Genomic DNA, 22,000 nt, shown 5'->3' with positions numbered 1-22,000 from the left:
TTTTGCTGCTGGTTCGGTCAATATTGTTTGGAGAGAGATCAAACTAACAGCTTTAGAATCGGCTCATAAAGGGCGTGAACACAAAGCGTGGACCCGCCGACAGATCAGAATCAGCGAGCTGTCGGCTTTCAGCCCCGACCGTGAGAAAGGCGACATCTAACTGATTCTGATCCGCAGGTCGCGCTGTGTGTTTAAGTCTATGTGCAGAATCCGTGTACCTGCTCTCATTTACTGTCTTAACTGTTTGGTGGTTCTTGAAATTTTGTGAGATGTCACCAGAGATTCTGGCATTTCGGGCAAAATAAATTTATATTAAAAAAATCGATTCAGGATTTTAATGAATCGATTTTACGTTATCCAAGCCAGAATCGATTTTAATCGATGAATCGATTATAAAAACCCACCCCTAATATATATATATATATATATATATATATATATATATATATATCAATCAGGTGTTGAGGAACCAGGGCACCCTGACGAAAAGTGGGCTACTGGAACAAGAAGGCATCGGTGGGAGAGAGACGAAAACAGGGCGTTGTTGGAATGCTACTACGCAAGTAACCCCGGCGGAAGGGGCTACATGAATAGGATGAGGGACCTATGGATTCTTCGATACCCAACATCCACAATGACGGCGAAACAACTAGTAGCTCAGTGTTCCAACATTCGAAAGAAGGGACTGCTCTCACAGCTAGAGATTGACGAGGTACAACACAAATGCTACGGCAAGGAGGAGTCAGGACGCCAGGTCAGGGGGGCGATATCATCACCCCCACCCGAGATTGGGTACATAGCCCCAAGTGCGATAGGAGAAGGATCGTTGAGTGCGAGAGGAACTGACCTGAAAAATAGGATCATGGCCAAGCTTGAAACCTGGATCCCCCGTAGCCGGTTACCAAGATTACGTGAAGTACCCTCAGAAGGTCTGCTAGATGATGTTAATGCAGCACTACGGGCAATACCTACAACCACGATTACCGACACTAACAAGCTGATCTACAATACGGCAGCAGTGATCAGTGAGATGCTTGGCTACAAGTTGAACAGCGACAAGGGGCAGTACCCTCCATGGAGAAGGAGGCTAGAGGGCAAGATCAAAGTAGCACGGAGGGAGGTTAGCCAACTAACGGAGTTGCAGAAAGGTGCGACAAATAAGGTGCCTAAGAAATACAGCAAGCTGTCCATACCTGAGGCCTTGGAAACTGCCAAGCAAAGACTCACAGCCTTGGCCAGCCGCTTGAGGAGGTACACCAGAGAGATAGAAGGCAGGAGAATAAACCAGCTGTTCTCCACAGAACCAGCAAAGGTGTACTCTCAGTGGCAAGGGAACAATAAGAGAACAGCACCACCAAGGCTGGAGACGGAGCAATACTGGAAGAGCATATGGGAGAAGGATGCAACCCATAACGGCAATGCTCAGTGGCTAGAGGATCTGAGGGCAGACCACAGCGACCTCCCTGAACAGGGTCCAGTAACCATCACAGTGGCAGATATCCAAGAAAGGGTCTCCAGTATGAAGATTTGGACAGCACCAGGGCCCAACATGGTTCACGCCTACTGGCTGAAGAAGCTGACTGCACTCCACGAGCGTCTGGCAGCACAAATGAACCAGCTGCTAGTTAACGAGAGACACCCGGAATGGCTAACTGAAGGCCGGACGGTCCTGATCCCCAAGGACCCCAAGAAGGGACCGGTCCCCTCCAACTACCGACCAATAACCTGCCTCAGTACTACATGGAAGCTCCTGTCAGGCATCATATCGGCTAAGATGAACAGGCACATGGGTCAATACATGAGCGGGACACAGAAAGGAATTGGCAAGAATACCAGAGGCGCAAAACACCAGCTACTGGTAGACAGAACAATCAGCCGAAACTGCAAGACCAGACTGACCAACCTGTGCACTGCCTGGATTGATTACAAGAAGGCCTATGACTCAATGCCCCACAGCTGGATACTGGAATGCCTAGAATTGTACAAGATCAATGGGACCCTAAGAGCCTTCATCAGGAACTCAATGGGGATGTGGCGTACAACACTAGAGGCCAACTCCAAGCCCATAGCACAAGTCACCATCAAGTGCGGGATCTACCAAGGAGATGCTCTGTCCCCACTGCTGTTCTGCATAGGCCTGAACCCCCTCAGTGAGATCATTAACAAGACTGGCTACGGATACCGACTACGGAACGGAGCAGTTGTCAGCCACCTCCTGTACATGGATGACATCAAGCTGTATGCCAAGAGCGAACGAGACATCAATTCACTGATCCACACTACCAGGCTATACAGCAATGACATTGGAATGTCGTTCGGACTGGAGAAGTGTAGTCGGATGGTAACAAAGAGAGGGAAGGTAGTCAGAACTGAGGGGATTGAACTACCAGAAGGCAACATTGCAGACATAGAGGACAGTTACAAGTACCTGGGGATCCCGCAGGCGAATGGGAACCATGAAGAGGCCGCTAGAAAAGCTGCAACCACCAAGTACCTGCAGAGGGTCAGGCAAGTCCTGAGGAGTCAGCTGAATGGTAAGAACAAGATCCGGGCCATCAACACGTACGCCCTGCCCGTGATCAGGTACCCTGCTGGGGTAATAGGCTGGCCAAAGGAGGAGATAGAAGCCACTGACATAAAGACAAGAAAGCTCCTTACCATGCATGGAGGGTTTCACCCCAAGTCCAGCACCCTGAGGCTGTACGCTAAGCGGAAGGAAGGGGGCCGGGGACTGGTGAGTGTCAGCACCACAGTCCAGGATGAGACAACGAACATCCAAGAATACATTGGGAAGATGGCCCCAACTGACCGAGTGCTCAGTGAATACCTCAGGCAGCAGAAACCCAAGAAAGAGGAGGGAGACGAGGAACCATCATGGAAGGACAGGCCCCTGCACGGTATGTACCACCGGCAGATAGAGGAGGTGGCTGATATCCAGAAATCCTACCAGTGGCTGGACAAAGCTGGACTGAAAGACAGCACAGAGGCACTAATCATGGCAGCACAAGAACAAGCTCTGAGCACAAGATCCATAGAGGCTGGGGTCTATCACACCAGGCAAGACCCCAGGTGCAGGCTGTGTAAAGATGCCCCAGAGACAATCCAGCACATAACAGCAGGGTGCAAGATGCTAGCAGGCAAGGCATACATGGAACGCCATAACCAAGTGGCCGGCATAGTGTACAGGAACATCTGTGCCGAGTATAACCTGGAAGTCCCGAGGTCAAAATGGGAGATGCCCCCAAGGGTGGTGGAGAATGACCGAGCTAAGATCCTGTGGGACTTCCAGATACAGACGGACAAAATGGTGGTGGCTAACCAACCGGACATAGTGGTGGTAGACAAACAGAAGAAGACGGCCGTAGTGATCGATGTAGCGGTTCCGAATGACAGCAATATCAGGAAGAAGGAACACGAGAAGCTGGAGAAATACCAAGGGCTCAGAGAAGAGCTCGAGAGGATGTGGAGGGTGAAGGTAACGGTGGTCCCCGTGGTAATCGGAGCACTAGGTGCGGTGACTCCCAAGCTAGGCGAGTGGCTCCAGCAGATCCCGGGAACAACATCGGAGATCTCTGTCCAGAAGAGCGCAGTCCTGGGAACAGCTAAGATACTGCGCAGGACCCTCAAGCTCCCAGGCCTCTGGTAGAGGACCCAAGCTTGAAGGATAAACCGCCCGCAGGGGCGTGCTGGGTGTTGGTTTTTATATATATATATATATATACACATATATATATATATATACACATATATATATATATATATATATATATATATATATATACACACATATATATATACACACACATATATATACACACACACATATATATATATATATATATATATACACACACACACATATATATATACACACATATATATATATACACATATATATATACACACACATATATACACACACACACATACATATATATATATATATATATATACATATATAAATTCAGGGTGAGCACTTTTTTTTTTAAGTGAACCATTGTGGCTCAAAGTAGCATCATTCGTGCTCCTCAAGAGCCCTTCGGATGGCGAGACGACAGCTCATCGACAGCACCATTACCCAGACAATGAAAGAGATACAAGATGCGCAATGCATTTTCTGCCTATTATAGAGAGAGAGAAAAAAAGAGTAAAAAGTGATGGGAACAGAAAGTTGGAGAAAAAAAGAGTCTAAGAGGAGGAGCTCGGAGAGAGGGAAAAGGAGAAGAATAAATGAGGGAGGTGGGGAGTGCGATGGTGGATAGAACAGTGCAGGCAATCTGGGGATAAGAGATATAAAAAGCAAATTCAGGAGGCGAGATTTGCAAGGTATCAAATAGAAAATTAGCAGCAACGTCGGCTGTTTTCTGTTTTTCTTTCTATTGTTAGAGGAACATTACGGTGATTTGAGTCGAGCAGAGGTCCCACTCTGTCAAGAAATCGAATCTATCAGACAAACAACCTCCTACTCTCTGCGACGGACGTAGTGGGACCGGAGACAAAGGTCTTATTATAAAGCATTAGTTTTCTGCACATAGTCCCTGGCGAAACATTGTGTTGCTTTGATGGATACTGGTGCTGCACTTGGTGTGATGAAGGAACAGCCCAGGTATCCGTCTCACAAACCAGGTTGACCCTTTTCATAAGCTCCTAGAACAGTTCTTTGAGCCTAATAACATAAACTATAACATCTCTATAAATTCTTTAAGCAGATTCCATATAGAGATTCGGAGCGTTCCAGTTGCTGCCCCCTATCCCGTGCTCTTATCAGACCTGCAGTCTCATGCTCTCAGGGAGTATCATCCATCTAAATCACGAGCTGGCGGCTCATACAGTGTGTGCCTGTGGGTGGAGGTTACGTGATTCCGATGCTGTATTTCTGCACTGATCTGTGGTGTGGCTAAAAAAAAAAAAACAACTCTTCTGGCACATCTTCTGGAACACCAGGGATACAAACATGCAGCAGTGTGTTTGTGGTGGGTCCAAGCGGATGGTAGAAATACCATGCTGTTGAGACCAAACTAAAGTGGGTCACGAGGTTTGATACTAAACCTCGGTGGAAGTTTGTCTACTGTCTCCTGCATCTTCTGTGTTTATAGTACATTCCCCCGACATCGCAACCGCCGCATGTGTGCTCAACTTCTTTTTAAAAATTGATTTCTTCTTTGTGATCACAGCTGTCACAACCAAACTAAGCTAAAATAAAGCAGCTGTAAAAATGATTTAGTGGCTATAAACAAGGATAATTCTCTTCATATCTACCAGATACTAAGATTTCTTTGCAAGTACATCTATTTATTAAGAGATGTTTCTTATCAGTATGAGTGTCCCGCTACTCCTCCAAGTATACAGAATACAGCTGGTCTTAAATCCACATAACACGCTCGAGTTGATGGACTTATTTATATAAATTGTCTTTTTGTTTTTGTTTTTTAACTCAGTCTCACTAAAATCTCCTGTAATCCCTTGTAATCTCATTTACAAGAGAGAGCAAGAACAAGACATATCCACAAGAAGACAATCAGCAGCAGACAGAACGACAACAACAAAACACAAAGAATCATTAAGAACAATTACAAGAATCGTGAAAACATCATTTAATAGTTTTGAGCTGATGCTGTTTGAACAGGTAACCAAGGTAAGTGCATACAGTGAAAGTCAACATTAGTCCTTTATAAATGAATATGATGAGATGACCTTTTATCCTTGACTTTAAGTAACTCCATCTAACCTTTTCATATGGAGAAAAATGATGAGTGCAGTGTGATACACAGAGACTGCTGTTTTGTTTGTTTGGGCAGAGAGACAATACAGAATATTTTATAGCCAATGACAAACATGAATATTGGATACCACGGAGGTTTATGGTCGGAGGAACCAGAGCTGGAGGACCGGAGGACATGCGATGCCTTCTACCGGCGCTGCCAGGATAAAATGTCACTGGACTGCACATAGAAAATCTAAAACTCATTTAGATAGGAAGTCAAAACACAAGAAAAACACACCTATATCTATAAATACTTGTCAGTATACAGGGAGTGCAGAATTATTAGGCAAATGAGTATTTTGTCCACATCATCCTCTTCATGCATGTTGTCTTACTCCAAGCTGTATAGGCTCGAAAGCCTACTACCAATTAAGCATATTAGGTGATGTGTATCTCTGTAATGAGAAGGGGTGTGGTCTAATGACATCAACACCCTATATCAGGTGTGCATAATTATTAGGCAACGTCCTTTCCTTTGGCAAAATGGGTCAAAAGAAGGACTTGACAGGCTCAGAAAAGTCAAAAATAGTGAGATATCTTGCAGAGGGATGCAGCAGTCTCAAAATTGCAAATCTTCTGAAGCGTGATCATCGAACAATCAAGCGTTTTATTCAAAATAGTCAACAGGGTCACAAGAAGTGTGTGGAAAAACCAAGGCGCAAAATAACTGCCCATGAACTGAGAAAAGTCAAGCGTGCAGCTGCCAAGATGCCACTTGCCACCAGTTTGGCCATATTTCAGAGCTGCAACATCACTGGAGTGCCCAAAAGCACAAGGTGTGCAATACTTAGAGACATGGCCAAGGTAAGAAAGGCTGAAAGACGACCAGCACTGAACAAGACACACAAGCTGAAACGTCAAGACTGGGCCAAGAAATATCTCAAGACTGGTTTTTCTAAGGTTTTATGGACTGATGAAACGAGAGTGAGTCTTGATGGGCCAGATGGATGGGCCCGTGGCTGGATTGGTAAAGGGCAGAGAGCTCCAGTCCGACTCAGACGCAGCAAGGTGGAGGTGGAGTACTGGTTTGGGCTGGTATCATCAAAGATGAGCTTGTGGGGCCTTTTCGGGTTGAAGATGGAGTCAAGCTCAACTCCCAGTCCTACTGCCAGTTTCTGGAAGACACCTTCTTCAAGCAGTGGTACAGGAAGAAGTCTGCATCCTTCAAGAAAAACATGATTTTCATGCAGGACAATGCTCCATCACACGCGTCCAAGTACTCCACAGCGTGGCTGGCAAGAAAGGGTATAAAAGAAGAAAAACTAATGACATGGCCACCTTGTTCACCTGATCTGAACCTCATTGAGAACCTGTGGTCCATCATCAAATGTGAGATTTACAAGGAGGGAAAACAGTACACCTCTCTGAACAGTGTCTGGGAGGCTGTGGTTGCTGCTGCACGCAATGTTGATGGTGAACAGATCAAAACACTGACAGAATCCATGGATGGCAGGCTTTTGAGTGTCCTTGCAGAGAAAGGTGGCTATATTGGTCGCTGATTTGTTTTTGTTTTGTTTTTGAATGTCAGAAATGTATATTTGTGAATGTGGAGATGTTATATTGGTTTCACTGGTAAAAATAAATAATTGAAATGGGTATATATTTGTTTTTTGTTAAGTTGCCTAATAATTATGCACAGTAATAGTCACCTGCACACACAGATATCCCCCTAAAATAGCTAAAACTAAAAACAAACTAAAAACTACTTCCAAAAACATTCAGCTTTGATATTAATGAGTTTTTTGGGTTCATTGAGAACATGGTTGTTATTCAATAATAAAATTATTCCTCAAAAATACAACTTGCCTAATAATTCTGCACTCCCTGTAGATGCATACACTTGTACAGCACGAGCACACACTTGTGCATGCCCATAGCAAAGACTGGCTGGTCTCCTTCAGGTGACTGATGCAGCGCTTCAGCAAGCTACAATAAAACGCTCATCAATCACAGAGGCTAATCTCAGGTTCTTGCTGGCACTTTCATTGTGCAGGCCTTTCTGTAAGGCTGCCTTCACATAATGCCCCGCTCTGCTTGCTTTGACAGGCCAACAGCCCTGCAGCTCCCTGCCATGAGAGCCATTCTCAAGTGGCACGCCTTTGAAGTGAAGCACTGGCGGGGCCCAGGCTAATCTGGACATCTGGAGGCCGGGTGGGTGAAGCAGGACAGGGAAAAAGCCCTTGCATATAGATAGTGTGAGTCTGGTTTTGTGGGGGAATGAAAAAAGCCATTTCTTGATTTCTATAGATTGGAAATCCAATAGAATGGAGGCTCTAGTTTTCAAACTTAAAACTGCCCTGACACAGAAAGTTCAGCATAAAGGACCAAATGGCACACAGGTCTTTACGTCAATCTTCAGAACCATAGAGTTCAGGTCTGCAGCATTGATAAGCTGGACACAAGCACATAAACAGTCTTGTTAGAAAACGGCACACTCCAAAAAAGAAAAACCAAAAAGACGGATGCATGCTTTGGAGGGGGCTGAGAGCATTTCATAACTCCTTCAGGCCACCTCTCCAATCTTTCTGTCCTCGATCCCCACCAGCAATTTTTTTTGGGCTTTCCAATCCTACTCACCACTCTTGGCAGATGAAACACAAACAGCCCTATTCAAAAATAAACACAGCAATTTTGTGTGTGTTTACCTTTGATTCTGCGCTCCAAACTGTTCTGTTCCATTTCACGCAGTGAGGAACACCTCGTTTCTTGGCCCACTGTACAGATGAACGGGCAAGATAGCGGGCGCCATTATTCCACACTATCATTTTAATCTTGGCCCGTTTTGCTTTCTGCTCCTTTATAGATGCCTTTTGACCTCGCCAAACTGTGAGGTTCTATTTACAGATGGCACAAAGATACATTTATGAAAATTGAAAAGTGGCAAATAGGGTTCCAGATATGAAAAATAGCTGACATAAAATTCCCTGGGGCCACACTGTCCCCCTTAACTTGACAGCAACAGTTTGCCACACTGAACTTTAAGCTTGTGGAATCAATGTTATTGGAGATTTCAAACCATAAGCATAAAAGATAAAGACTCGTTTGTTCCCACACTTGCATACATCAGACTGTAACGCTGGATGCATGCTGTGTCTGACTCTACTTCAGATGCTAATTCCCTATAACTGCAAAGGAACCTCATGGCAACACTGAGAAAAGTGTTCAGGATTAACATGCAAGCAGAAGCTGTGACCAAGGAAAAATGGTACGCAGTCGCTTGTGTTTGTCAGTCTAGCATCCGCAGTTTTCAACATATCGTTTTCAAATTTTGTGTGATGGTAGACATCAATACCAGCTCGAGCTGATTTAATTTGAGTGAAAATCAGATCAAAGTCAAGGTCACACCAAAAGTGAAAATCTATAAAAACGTTTTATTTAAAATTTTTATGGATCCTCTACTTGACCTTGACTGTTATTGTTAGCGCCCAAGGTCAAAGTTCAAGGAACCATAGAGTAACATATTAGATGAAAGGGCACGAAGAGAGCTGCACAACACACCTTTTATTTTTTCAATACAATGCCATGATTTTTGCACACTGTATAAATCTAACTTAAAATGTTAAGTTTTTACAGCTTGAAGGAACCAATTCAGCTCCAATCATATGAGTAAAGATAATAAAATTCACCATGTTAGTATGTAAAGCTTCATAGCTCAAAGGTTAGGAATTAGGAAAAAGCTTTAGTTTCTCTGAATGCTCGTGTACCTTAACCTTGACACCAAATACGGCAAGTTTTATTATTTTCCATTACATCTTTACATCAACTGCTTTTCCTCAGGGATTATATGCACCCCTCACCTCACCTTTAGGGGATGTGCATGATGAATAGCTCAATAGATTTCAACTGGATCGGCCTTTTTTTTCTCCCATGTGTACATTTAAGATGAGTCAATATAGATTATCGACAAGTTGACAGCAGTACAGTAAGATGGACTTCAGCATGATTGCTCAGAGCAGAGTGTCCCTCATCTAAAAAAAAATGTACCCACTATGTCTGAATAAAGCTGGAGCTGACACTAAAGTGAAGCATGGTGTTTTTTTCTCTTTTTTTGACTCCAAATAAGTCAGCAGCAGCAGCTCGACACTTGACTGCTTTCACAGCCTATCCTTTCATGTTTCCCTTATTTCAAATTCTTTTGTTAAAAAAGGAAACGGTAATAAATCTGAAATTTGAAAATAAGCTGTCACAGAAGAAAAAGCAAGATATCAAATTACCGGGAAGCTGAATGAAAATGCTAATTTTACAAAAGCTACAAACTGCATTGTCCCAGCAAAATGTGTCCATGTAGAAGCAGCACTGCAAGTACAGCACTGACTGATACAAAATGTGCGGTTGGAGGTGATCACTGACCTCTGATGGAAACCTTTGGGTGTTCTTTCTTTGTGCACTCCGGATGGGTCAGGGGGTCCAACGAGGATGGGGTCGGGGTCGTTGGGACAGCGGAGTTCTGCGTGAAAACAGCCGGGAGGAGAAGGAGTAGGAAGAGGCCAGCCATAGACGAGGGGGCGGAGTCCTGTGAGGACGCAGTCATGGTGATGACCTCTCCTCTAGCTGTCAAGCTGGGCCTCCGGGATACAGCTGGAGAAGAGAAGAAATGACTTCAGCACCTCAATGCAACATTTCTACACCTGGCTTCAAAGAAACGAAGCTCTCTCTGAGTCACTTCAAAATCTTTTTTTTCCTCGCAGACTTTCTATTCCTGAGGGCGTTCCTGAATGAAGCACAGGAAAACCGAAAGAGACTGAAAAAAACAGTGCAAAGGAAAAACATTTTGATAGAAAGGACATCATTGTGGGCTGAAAAAAAAAAGAACCAGACAAATAGAGGGTGGCTGGAAAGATGAGCTAGAAAGCTGAGTGAAATGCAGGAAATAAATGAATAGAGTTAGAGGTTAGAAAGACTCAGAGCGGGGAAAATCTAGCTTCTTAAAGAGGTACCCCTGACCCTTGAGATAATTATTTAAAATGTGCAATTAAACCTCTAAAGTTCATTTGATGGCTGATTAAAACAGGAAAATTGAACCCAATTGTGGACTGTTCAATGAGGCACAAGGTTCCAGCAGTTAGCGAAGCAGTAACGAGTTCATTTAAAATCTGCGACTTTCAGATGCTTCAGTGCTGGATTTTTTTAAAAAAGAAAGAAAATGTTTGCACAACTTTGATCCTTGCATACACCTGACATCCTGGCATGTTTACTGCACATGTGATGCATTTCAGCGCATTACTCTCGCTTCTTCTGAATTACGTCTTATGCAAACAGACTTTGGCAGACTTACACGCGGATGTTTCCAAATGCACACACACAGAGACACTCCTGCTTCCCCAGTAAATGTAATCTCTTCCAGTTATAACATATGAGTCTACAGTGCGGCGCTGAAACCAGCAGTTCATCATCTCCCAACCCCGCACTCCTTACGATGTTAGCTTAGCGGAGTGTAATGTTATTAAAGTAGATTAAAAACTGAGAGCATCAACTTTCTGCAGCACTTTGGCTTGGTTACATATCTCTGTAGTGTTTTCCTCACTAATGCTTCAATCAATAACAAATTATTAGCTTGGTTGAGTTGCAAATCAACCATATTGCCCTGCAATCAATTATCCCTCTCACTACAGCCGGTAACTAATTAGGCAAATGCAAATAGAGCCCATGTTTGTCATTACAATACAGTGGAGTCAACTGCCAACTAAAATAATGCTGATGAAACAGGTGGAAACATTCAGTGCAGTCTGCAGCAGACTAGATTCAGTGAAGCTGGATATGTTTCAAGCTTTAGGGCTGCTTGTTTCGACTACACCACGAAGCAAAAGGGGAAAAAAAGAACCTTTTGATCATTTGTCTATATTTTATTTTATGATTTTATAATGTTTGTCCTCCAGTCTGAAACATAAAAACAATCATGACTCAAAAAAATGACCGAATCCTCTTTAAGGGGTGCATGCGGGCCACTCGAGCTGGCAGCTGTCGGGGTTTTTGTTTCGTTGAGAGGAAGCATGAATATTTGAGTGCGTCATCAAGTTGAGACTCTTGAAAATGCATCAAGCCATTGTCACGTCTGCACGCTCTACCTCTTGTACTTTGTTCTTTCCTCTTATCAGACTTTACCTGTCATTGTTCTCTACTCTGAGACCTTCAGCATTTTGTTTCACTTGGTTTTGCATCTTCTTTTTCTTCCTTAACTTTCAGCTATTATTGTTGTGCATTTAAGGAATATAACATCTTCCATTTGCAGGCTACGATGCTTCCTAAACCTCCATTTCACCTCAGAAATATAGCAAAAGCAAACCTTTACTGTTATTCAGTCATCTGAAACTTTTAGTACACACTTCAATTTTCCCCCACCTTGGTTATTGTAACTCACTTTTCATGTGCATCTCTCTGTCCTCCAGTTAGTGCAGGACGCAGCACAAAGCCGCTAACAAAAACTAGCCAGCGTTCACATATCACACCTATTCTTGCATCCCTTCACTGGATTCCAGTGATATAGTATTAACAGACCTATAAAGCTCTACATGGAAAACACATTTTTATAGATTAGCTTACCCTTAATCTTTCCCCCTTTATTTTGAGACATCGTTTGCGTGCGTGGAGGTGTGTATGTTGGAAAGAATGTGTCATAAGGCTGATTATGTGTCTGTTTATGTTTAAATGTTTAAAATTATCTTTAACATGTTGCAAAATCACACTAGTCCTCTGCAATCAAGCAAAAAATCACTGTTCCTGGCATCAGTATCAGTTTCTGATTAGACAAAAAACCACTTCTATGTTAGCAAATACTGATTTTGCCACTTCATTTTGATTTAAATAAGGATAATGAGGTCTGTGCATCTGGTAGTGTCATGCAAATATAGTCTATGAAAAATATGACATTTCAGTTTTTATGTTTTTTTAATAGCATTTCCTTCCTTTTCACCTTGTGCAATAAACCCAAAACCCTAATGCTTTTTTTGCCTTATATAAAGTAAATAGCGCTGACGCCCTGATTTAATCAAACTTATGTAGTGCAACTTCAGGAGGTTAAAGCTGAAAAATGTGGCCATATTTTTAGCCTCTTCCTATAGGACGTCTGTTAGTTGCATAACTTGCATGAGTACTTTGGATCAGCGAGTGCCAAGTTGTCTTTCTAAATTCTCTGCATAACTCGTTTGATTCCTCCTTTCAAAAGTTGCATTTATCACTGAGACAAAGCCCAATGTTGTGCATGCAAGCAGAGATATGACAAAGACAACCGTATAAATGGTCAAGAGAAGTATTTCTTCCGACAGATTCGCCTTTCACGTCTCTCTCTTTTGGCATTTTCACTTTAACTAGATACCTCACAGCAGAGTGAGACATGACACACACAGCGAGCAGGACAGAGACAGTGCAGGATGACACCCACTTAAGGTTCCAAGGTAAAATCAAACCAATAATATTTTATTTAAGGGTATGAGTTTTATTCTTTAGAACATGTCATTTTTTTAATTTCTATTATCTGCAGGAGCAGCTTTGGCAGGTGCTTAATTCATACTAAATCACTGAGTCCTGAAAGTCAAAGAATGACTCTACAAATCCTCTCATTAGTTAAAAAGCCGGGCTGAGAGCAGGCAGGCCAGGAGATCATGACAGATGACCGGGACTCTGCTGTAAGCTTGAAATTGTGGTGGCCGAGCTATCTTGGCACGGAGGCGCACGGGGGAGGAACTGTCAGCAGCAGAACGAGGCTGGTGTGTGGCTGTCAAATATTTCTGAGGAAAGGCATGTCATACACTCAAGCAAACCCAGATGCACTCAAATCTCAGCACCGAAAACAGGCAGAATCCAGACATGGACAGCTGGTCACACTCCATATTGGGTCACAGCGTGCGGGCAGAGCTGATGCATGCTGTGTGCCAACATCAACTCCTCAGTGTGTCCGTGCACACTTGTAAACCAATGTGCGCGTGTGTGTTTATGTGAAGCGAGAATCTTTAAGTCGGCTCCAAAGTGGCCCGATAGTGCCCATCCAATTTCCCATCCTGCTGTGTTTGGGATTAGCAACAGTTTGTCGGCAAGGAACCAGGACAATCAATACCACAGAGGAAGCTGTCCATAGGAGGACACATGCGTGCACACACACACACACACACACAGACATGCTTTTAAAAAGACTCTGTGAGCCACCGTTCGCCTGTCAGTTGATCATTCAGTCTGATACAATGAGTTAGTCAGAGGTACACTATTTGGACCTAGAGGATACTGTGCGGATTGGACTAATAAATGTCCAAGCACGTCTCTTTGTCACTAATTTAAGGTGAAGAGAGACTCTTACTGCATCGATGCTGGGAAAATGGTGTCTGGAGAGTACGTTTATTGGTTCTTTTTAAAAAGTAAAACTACTACAACAAGCAGACAGCTTTTTTAAAAAGAAAAAGCGGATGGAAGGAAAATCCACTGGTGGAGGTTTTGTTGTCTCCAGAACTGAGAGAAATAAAAGACCATGAACTTTCAGACACTGTGATCTTAGATTTCTGTACTTTCACTGCTCTTATGAAATATTCCTCACTTGTTTTAAAGGCCAGCTGACATTAAATTACATTCTTAATAACATGTTCTCCTTTTTACTTTGAGCGGGTATGCAAGTACCTTAACTTGGAATACTTACAATGTCCCGATTTGGCTTGACAACGTGTTTCATTGGTATGCTATGAACATCCTTTGTCTAAGTATGCTGAACATGGATCCTTTGCACTTGTCCAAAACATTTCAGCCTTGGCTCTCTAACTTTGTCTCCAAACCACTCAGCCTGAGCTGTCCCTCTGATATGCTCATTTCTATTCTTGTGCATCCTCGCAACAAAAACCTGCAATTCTACCACCTTTGAACAATGATACACAACCAACCCCTGGGGGTCAGGACCCCGAATGTCAAATAAAATATGTAGATGATCAAGAGTGAAATTTTCTTACCAGAATGATAAGAGCCTAGGTTAACAACCACCGCCATCGGAGGTCCCGATGGAAACTGTGCTACTGCTGGGCAAAGACAAAGGAAGAGGAGATGGGTCCAGCATGGTCGGGAGCAGCAAGAGAAAAGCAAAGGTAGGAGTGTGGAGGCGTGAGTAAGGGACTGCAGAAGGAAATGACGAAGACCGCAGAGAGGAGGGCATGCAGAGAGTTGGCGTAACAGAAGGGGATGCAAGGGTGAAGGTGAAATGGAGACGGATGATCTGCTGTGGCGACCTAAGATGCTGAACAATGATATACATTAGCTTTTAATCTCACAGTCTCCTTTTTATTCAATAAGGACAATCAAACACACAGCTGGGAAAAGTGAGCTGCTGTTTCCACTTTGAATACTACAGAAGTAAGAGCACTTAAATGTACCTTCAAACAAATTCTAACAAGTTCCTGTCCCCATGGCTTGCATGCTATACTGACCTTGGCTTTTACTGCAACATGCCAGCTGCTGTCAATCAAACACAGCTCCAGCTGATCAAGACATTTTGTAACCTTCGCTTAAAGCATGGACTTACAAACAATACTTTCTTTTTCCATTTTCACATTTCATCTGAAAATGGCAATGTGCGAGACAAAAATGGGGCAATGACTTGCAAACAAACCTCTTGGCTGTCACGCTTTAGCTTCTTTATCCCCATTTTCTGTTTTATGTTGTAACCAGTTAGTATTTCTCATTTCTGAAAGCCCACTTCCAGTCATACGCTCTAAGGTTTTGTAAATGACATTTTGCATCATTAAATTCTAATCAACCCCTCAGCACATATTTTTTTGTTCAACTTGAAATGCCTGAAAAAGTGTCAATGTTTTCTTTATGGGGACAAACTTCATCTAATGGCTGAAACCTTTTTGGTCCCATAGCCAAGATGATGACCACTGAAGCAGAAAAATCTGCACTCACATTTTACAAGCATAAGTATAGAAGTATGCAATATTCTTCTTCTTTATCTGGTACTTTCGTTATCGCCTTTCTGCCATACCTGTGGTAGATAACATCATCACTGAGCGTGTATCTGTTCCCCTGCTTTCATTTGTTCTTTGCTAGTTTCTCTTGTTACCCTTCACACTCAAACTTTCCACAGCCAAGTCCTCATTTCTTTCATGGCACTCTCTTTTTTCTAGTTCCTAAAGCTCTCCCTCTGTTTGATACTTTGCCTGTTTTTGGATTTCACCTCTATTCTGCTTCCCTTGAACTTCACTATCACTTGGAATTAATATTTTGGATTTTAGTCTATACTTTGCATGTTGTGCCTCAAACTCAACATTAAAAAAAATTGATAGCATTACTTCATTTTACGATCTTTTTAAAAAAGGAATGAATTTGAATATTTAAGTGAATGAACTGTCTTACCCTTAGCTGTGTACTTATGTAGGCTAAAAACTAATTTTGACTTAAATGTTTCAAAGCTAAAGGCAGTGTGTTTCCTGCCCAGGTGTACTGCATTAATATCTCGCTGGGATGCTTCTATGTGGTTGCAGCATGTTGTAAACAACCCCGAGCAGTGCATCAACTCAGTTTTATTCCCATCGGCTTGCAATTAAAAGGGCTACACTGGTTTTGTGTTAGGCAATTTTGGAAAGCTGAACTTAGACAAACAAGGTAAGCTGTTTATTTATTTATTTATTTATTTTAATAATAATTTTTAACTCTTTATCCAGGTGGCAGCCTGTAAATCTAAAAATTTCCCTCTGCAAGCTTCCACAAGTCCTCGCCAGTGCCAGCACGTATCTATGGCAACAGAGCGGCAAGTTGGTAGTTAAGCAGCAGGAACCAGGTTGAGTGTATTTAGGCACAGACCTCAACAGGCTCCTGAGGGGGGGGGGGGGGGGGGGGGTTGGCGGATTGCCCAATGATGAATAGGAAGTGAAGACAATGAAAAGCTTGGAGTCGGGAAATATGAGCAATATATATTATATTAGGCAAAAAATAAAAATGCATTCAGTAGGTAGGCCTAAAAAAAGGAGGAAATCAAATGCAATCCAGCAACTTTGCTATCAATAGTACTTCTGCAAAGCTTCCACACTTTCAGTTCTTGATGAGATCATAGGGGTGGTGGCACATGGCATTACCTTATATTTAAAGGTGCAGCTGATATTTTTTTCTCCTGTATATGAATATCTATCTATCTATCTGGATGGATGGATGGATGGATGGATGGATATAGCATTTTCCAAGTATATCTAACTTCTTAACACTCAAAGCAAGCACATTTACAGAAACGTGTAGGTTGTACAAGTGTCATTCCTCTACTTTGGCCTCACAGTTTGACACAAGCCTTTCCATTTAGGTGTCACAAATAGTTAAAAATCCCAGGTACAACTACAGTGGGTCAACCAACTCGCTAGTCAAATCCAGTTGTATGACGTGTGATTTGAGGGTGCTTTATATGCAAAATGACCAGTGTGAAAGAATTGTGGTGATATATTTGGTCCTTGCTCCACTCTGGTGGTTCATCTGTGGTTTATTGTTCACAGTTGCAACAATCTTGCAACCAAAGACAGCCTGAGCCAGAATGCTGAAGTTGTCTGCCAGGAATATGGGATGACCATCTCACAATGTTAATGCAGCTATGACTTCTATCTGCAGAGCAACCAAGTGGAGTGCAGCAATAACATCAATAGATGGTAGTAACACATTTAAAAAACAAAATGTTAGAGATTCCAACAATAAAGGAAATCTAGCTGAGCTGCAATAGTCCTCCAACTGTTATCGTGACAGCAACAAGGAGCTTACAGCATGGAAACAAACAGGATGAATTGAAACCGTGTGATATTGCCCTAGTTCAATTGCTATTATCACTCAGTCTATACAGTATGTGTCAGACTTGACGTCCTAACTTATGAGATTGATGGAAACGTGCCTTAAGGTAGCAAAGAAAACTGCTGCACTGCCATAAAACATCGTGAACTGGAGCCAAAAATCTTAAGAGCTGTATGGATGCTCCAGGCTGACAAAGAAAAGCCTTAAAACGGCTCTTCCATTGAATAACCTCTGTTCTCACTTCTCTCCTTCATTTACTTGAAACTGTGGTGTCAAATAATGGTTCAGCCTGAGAGCCTTGGCTCCAAAAGTTACTGTTCACCTTCAGCCTGAGAACAGAAAAAAATAAAATAAGGGCCGGGCAGGGGGCCATAACTGCTATTTTTCAAATGTGTTTGTCAGATTGCAACACATTCTTCCAGGCAGCCGGGCCACTCGTCAGGTGACCGTGAGCGATGCAGCCCCCAAACCCCCCAAACCCCCACATCTCTTACTTTCATCGCTCCTTATTTGCTCAGCACAACAGAGACAGTTATAGAGCAGGACTTTCCGGAGTCCACTCCACCTTTGCTGCTTGTTTGCCTCTTAATTTCCACCTAGCTTGCAAGGAGGGTACCTTTAATTACAAGTCAATGCCAGCTCCCGGAGCACTATCTCATCAGAGTCTGCTATGACACTGATTAAATTGCTTCCGGCCCACTGGGAAGCAGTTCCTGCCTGGATAAAGAAACTGCCTGTTTTATGCCATTTTGGAGCAGGAAGGAAGTCTGCAAGACCAGTGGGGTGCGTGTGTGGAAGAAGAAGAAAGACGGAAAAAGAAATCAGTGTTTGTTGCTTTTAAAAAGTGTCATCATAGACAGCAGATAAGTGTAATCGGTCATTTCTACAGCAAAGCTCTTTTTTTCCTTGATTCGTTTGAAGTGATTAGACATCATTGTTAAGTATCTTTTACCACTTTTTCAAGTTAAGCCCCTCCAGAGCTTTAGGTGCATGAAAAATGTGTTGTTCCTACAGAGCCTGCTGCGATCCCAGTGCTCATCATTCGCTTTCATGGCACAGGAATACAAATGCCTCCTCATCTGAAAGCTCACAGGAATCCTCTCTCACACAGAAATGAATTACAGCAGAAGGAAATAACACCTGTTTCCTCAAGCAACTCCATGAAGATCCGTGCCTCCAACTCTGCGCGTAAATCAACGTTTGGTTTTTTTTTAAAAAAAGAACAAAAATGAAGCAGGGCTCATTTCACACCTGTCGCTTTATCTCACCGTCATCTCCGCTCACTTGTATCTTTACACGTGCATTTGTTAAATTAATCCAAACGCGCTTTGTGATAAAGGAAGAGAGCCGCACTACAGTTGCACAATCCTGTCCTATTCAGCCTCTCTAACTTGTGTCCTCGGGGCAGTTTGGTCCAGCCAAAGCTACATTGACCATGTCTAATTCGACTCAATAGCTCAACCCCACCAATCTCTTTAATGCTGGCATTGTGATAGGGGGGTGGGTCGGGGGATTGGGGAAGGGGAGGGGGGGCTCCCGGGAGTGTCGAGGGAGCTGCGCACAATATGTAGACAACACACTTTGGGGAAGGACACACAAAAATGAAGATGATGGTGAAGATGGTTGCAGGGTCAGACAGAAGCCTTTTTTTACTCCATTCTTTTTTCTTTTTTTTATAAAGAAGGGGTTACGGTGGGGTCACGGCAAGCATCTCTTGTTATTGAGTATCTTCAATCATGCTTGAGAAACCAGACACAGGCAGAGAAAAGGTTTTCCATAGGAGGGAGGGCTGACCTCAGACCGGGGGGAAATGTGCATGCGTGTCTCTGTGTTTATGGGAAACATTGAGTGACAGGGCTGATGAGGTGGTGAGGTTGGCGGGTGGGCCGTCTGGATTATGTCCGATATCAAATCAGAGGCTGCTGCGGAATCGAGGCGTTACGGTGCCTCAGGGAAGCTGCCATCTGATATACTTGTAGCTGCAGACTGTCAGCCGAGATGCTCTGAGAGGAGGCAGAATTCATTTCATTTCATTCATTTCATTTATTTATTCATTTTCAGGCACAACAAATACCTATATTGAACATAAAATACACAAAACAAAAAACAAAACTTGCCTGAAAAAGGAGTGGGACGAAGAAAACTTATTAAATCCCACCCCTATACTCACTCATCAACAAAAAAAAACAATAAACTTCCCGCAGCTACGCCCATCATTGCATACAGACCCATCAACAGCCCCGGGCAGATACAAGCATCTAAGCGGCAGCTCGCAACCAACAATTAGAGCCTTCATAACTGAATACAGAATATATAAATTATAAATTGCATTACCACAGGTAACAGGCAGTAATAACTACAAGTAACAGACACACATACATATACATACATATATATCTACACACACAAGTACATATATGTACATACATACGCACACTTTATTTTTTATTTTTTATTTTGGAATCCATACCAGCAATGGTAAGAGGACAGACATTACAGAGCACACTAAAACCCATCATTGAGTATACTGTGACCAGACCAACTGTTTGTAGAGGAATTTAAATCTATGAATATTTTTGCATTGTTTCAATTGTAAACTCAGACTGTTCCAGATTTTCACACCACATACAGACACACAAAAGCCTTTACGGGTTGTTCGAGTTCTGGGTAATTTGAATTCTCCAAAGCCTCTCACATTATAAACCTTTTCTCGAATTTCAAATCTAGTTTGTAAATTTGCCGGTAAAAGTTTAGTAAAAGCTTTATACAAAATTATGGATGTATTGTAATTAACCAGATCCTGGAATTTAAGTAACTTTGCCTGAAGAAAGAATTTGTGAGTATGATCTAGATAACCAGCCTTGTGAATAATACGCAGTGCTCGTTTCTGTACTGTGACTAATGGATTAGTTGTATTTTTATATGTGTTTCCCCACACTTCCACACAATATGTAAGATATGGAAGAACCAGGGTACAGTACAGAGTACGAAGTGCATCTTTATCAAGGAATTGTTTCACTTTGTTCAAAACTGCGAGGCTTCTGGAAATTTTGGTTTTTATGTGTCTGACGTGGGGTTTCCATGAAATTTTGTTATCAATTATAACTCCCAAAAATTTGTTTTCACTCACATTATCAATTGGTACACCGTCAATGATAATTGGTAATTCTATATTATATTTTAAATTACCAAAAAACATTGCTTTAGTTTTATTTATATTTAATGATAATTTATTTATGTCCATCCATTTTTTTATTAATTTTAGCTCCCTGTTTACAGTCATTACAAGATCAGTATAATCATCGCTACTGAAAAATATGTTGGTGTCATCTGCGAACAGTATGAGTTTAAGTACTTGAGAAACATCAAAAATATCATTTATGTATACATTGAAAAGTTTTGGTCCCAACACTGACCCTTGGGGAACACCACATGTAATACCAAGTTTCTCTGAATGGTAATGCCCTATGCTAACATATTGTTCCCGACCTGTTAGGTAACTTTTTAACCAGTTACCAGCTTTCCCTCGAATACCATATCTTTCCAATTTATCCAGTAAAATTGAGTGATTGATTGTGTCGAAGGCCTTTTTGAGGTCAACAAAAATACCAACTGCATATTTATTTTTATCCAGTGTATCAGTAATTTCTTCTACTGCCTCAATTATCGCCATTGAAGTGGTTCTTTGCGTTCTGAAACCATACTGACCAACATTTATTATTTGATGTTTTTCAAGGAATAAAGAAAACGGCGACAGAGAGGAGAAGAAACACCGGATATGTCTGCACACATTTTACTCATAAGCTTGTGACCATGAAAGTACTGTGAGGACTGTGGGATATGCTCTGCATATAGTATCTGACTCCTCTTAGTGCTCAGTTTTCTTTTATTTCGTCATAAAGGGAATATGTCAGCGTCTTCTTTCTTCCCCGGTTCATGAATCTGTTTTCTAATAAATCATTTGCTGATATCTGCAACTGAAGGACATAATTGAAGTGAAAATGTCAACTGCTGTTGTCTTTCATCCAAAAGCGGCGCATCGTGTCATCCTAATTTCTGTCATAGGAGATAAAGTCAGTTTGTTTCTTATATTCTTATTAACTAGGCCCCTATATAATATCCACTCAATAGTTACTCTGCTTTTTCAGAAATGCATCAGTTAAATTACAATATTTTGTCATTCAGCTGGAGATGTGCAGCAATGCTCCTCCTGCAGACATGACAGCATATTTATAGAAGGGACTGCAATATTTCACACCTGATGCACACGACACAGCAGGGAGGAAAGACGGGTTTATTAAATAGAAGTTATGCAACAAAGAAAAGGATTCATATTGCCTGCTTTTCTAAAAAAAACAAACAAACACATTTTTATCATAGTTTTTAAGGACAAAACTTTGTTTTTTATTGCTCATGAAAACAAGACTGACTGTTCAGTGTCTTAAAACTGGCATTTTTCATAATATTCGCCAGTTTATTAAATGGTAAATGGCCTGTATTTAT

At 42.2% G+C, this 22,000-nt stretch overlaps 1 protein-coding gene across 3 annotated transcripts in view; it reads right to left on the bottom strand.

Moving 5' to 3' along the window:
• Positions 1–22,000, bottom strand: part of sema5ba (sema domain, seven thrombospondin repeats (type 1 and type 1-like), transmembrane domain (TM) and short cytoplasmic domain, (semaphorin) 5Ba) — a 202,201-nt gene that overhangs the window by 110,792 nt on the left and 69,409 nt on the right. For all 3 annotated transcript variants that reach the window (XR_013974011.1, XM_080902212.1, XM_080902213.1), the window contains one exon: positions 10,115–10,342. Coding sequence is in view for 2 of the 3 variants with exons in the window: in XM_080902212.1 (XP_080758338.1) it covers positions 10,115–10,295 (181 nt within the window). In the remaining variant the exon portion in view is untranslated. The remainder of the gene's footprint in view (positions 1–10,114; positions 10,343–22,000) is intronic.

The sequence above is a fragment of the Rhamphochromis sp. 'chilingali' genome, assembly GCF_963969265.1.
Source record: "Rhamphochromis sp. 'chilingali' genome assembly, chromosome: 14".
NCBI classification, from domain to species: Eukaryota; Metazoa; Chordata; class Actinopteri; order Cichliformes; family Cichlidae; genus Rhamphochromis; species Rhamphochromis sp. 'chilingali'.
Note: the sequence above shows the minus strand (reverse complement) of the source record. Positions and strands in the feature narration are given on the sequence as shown.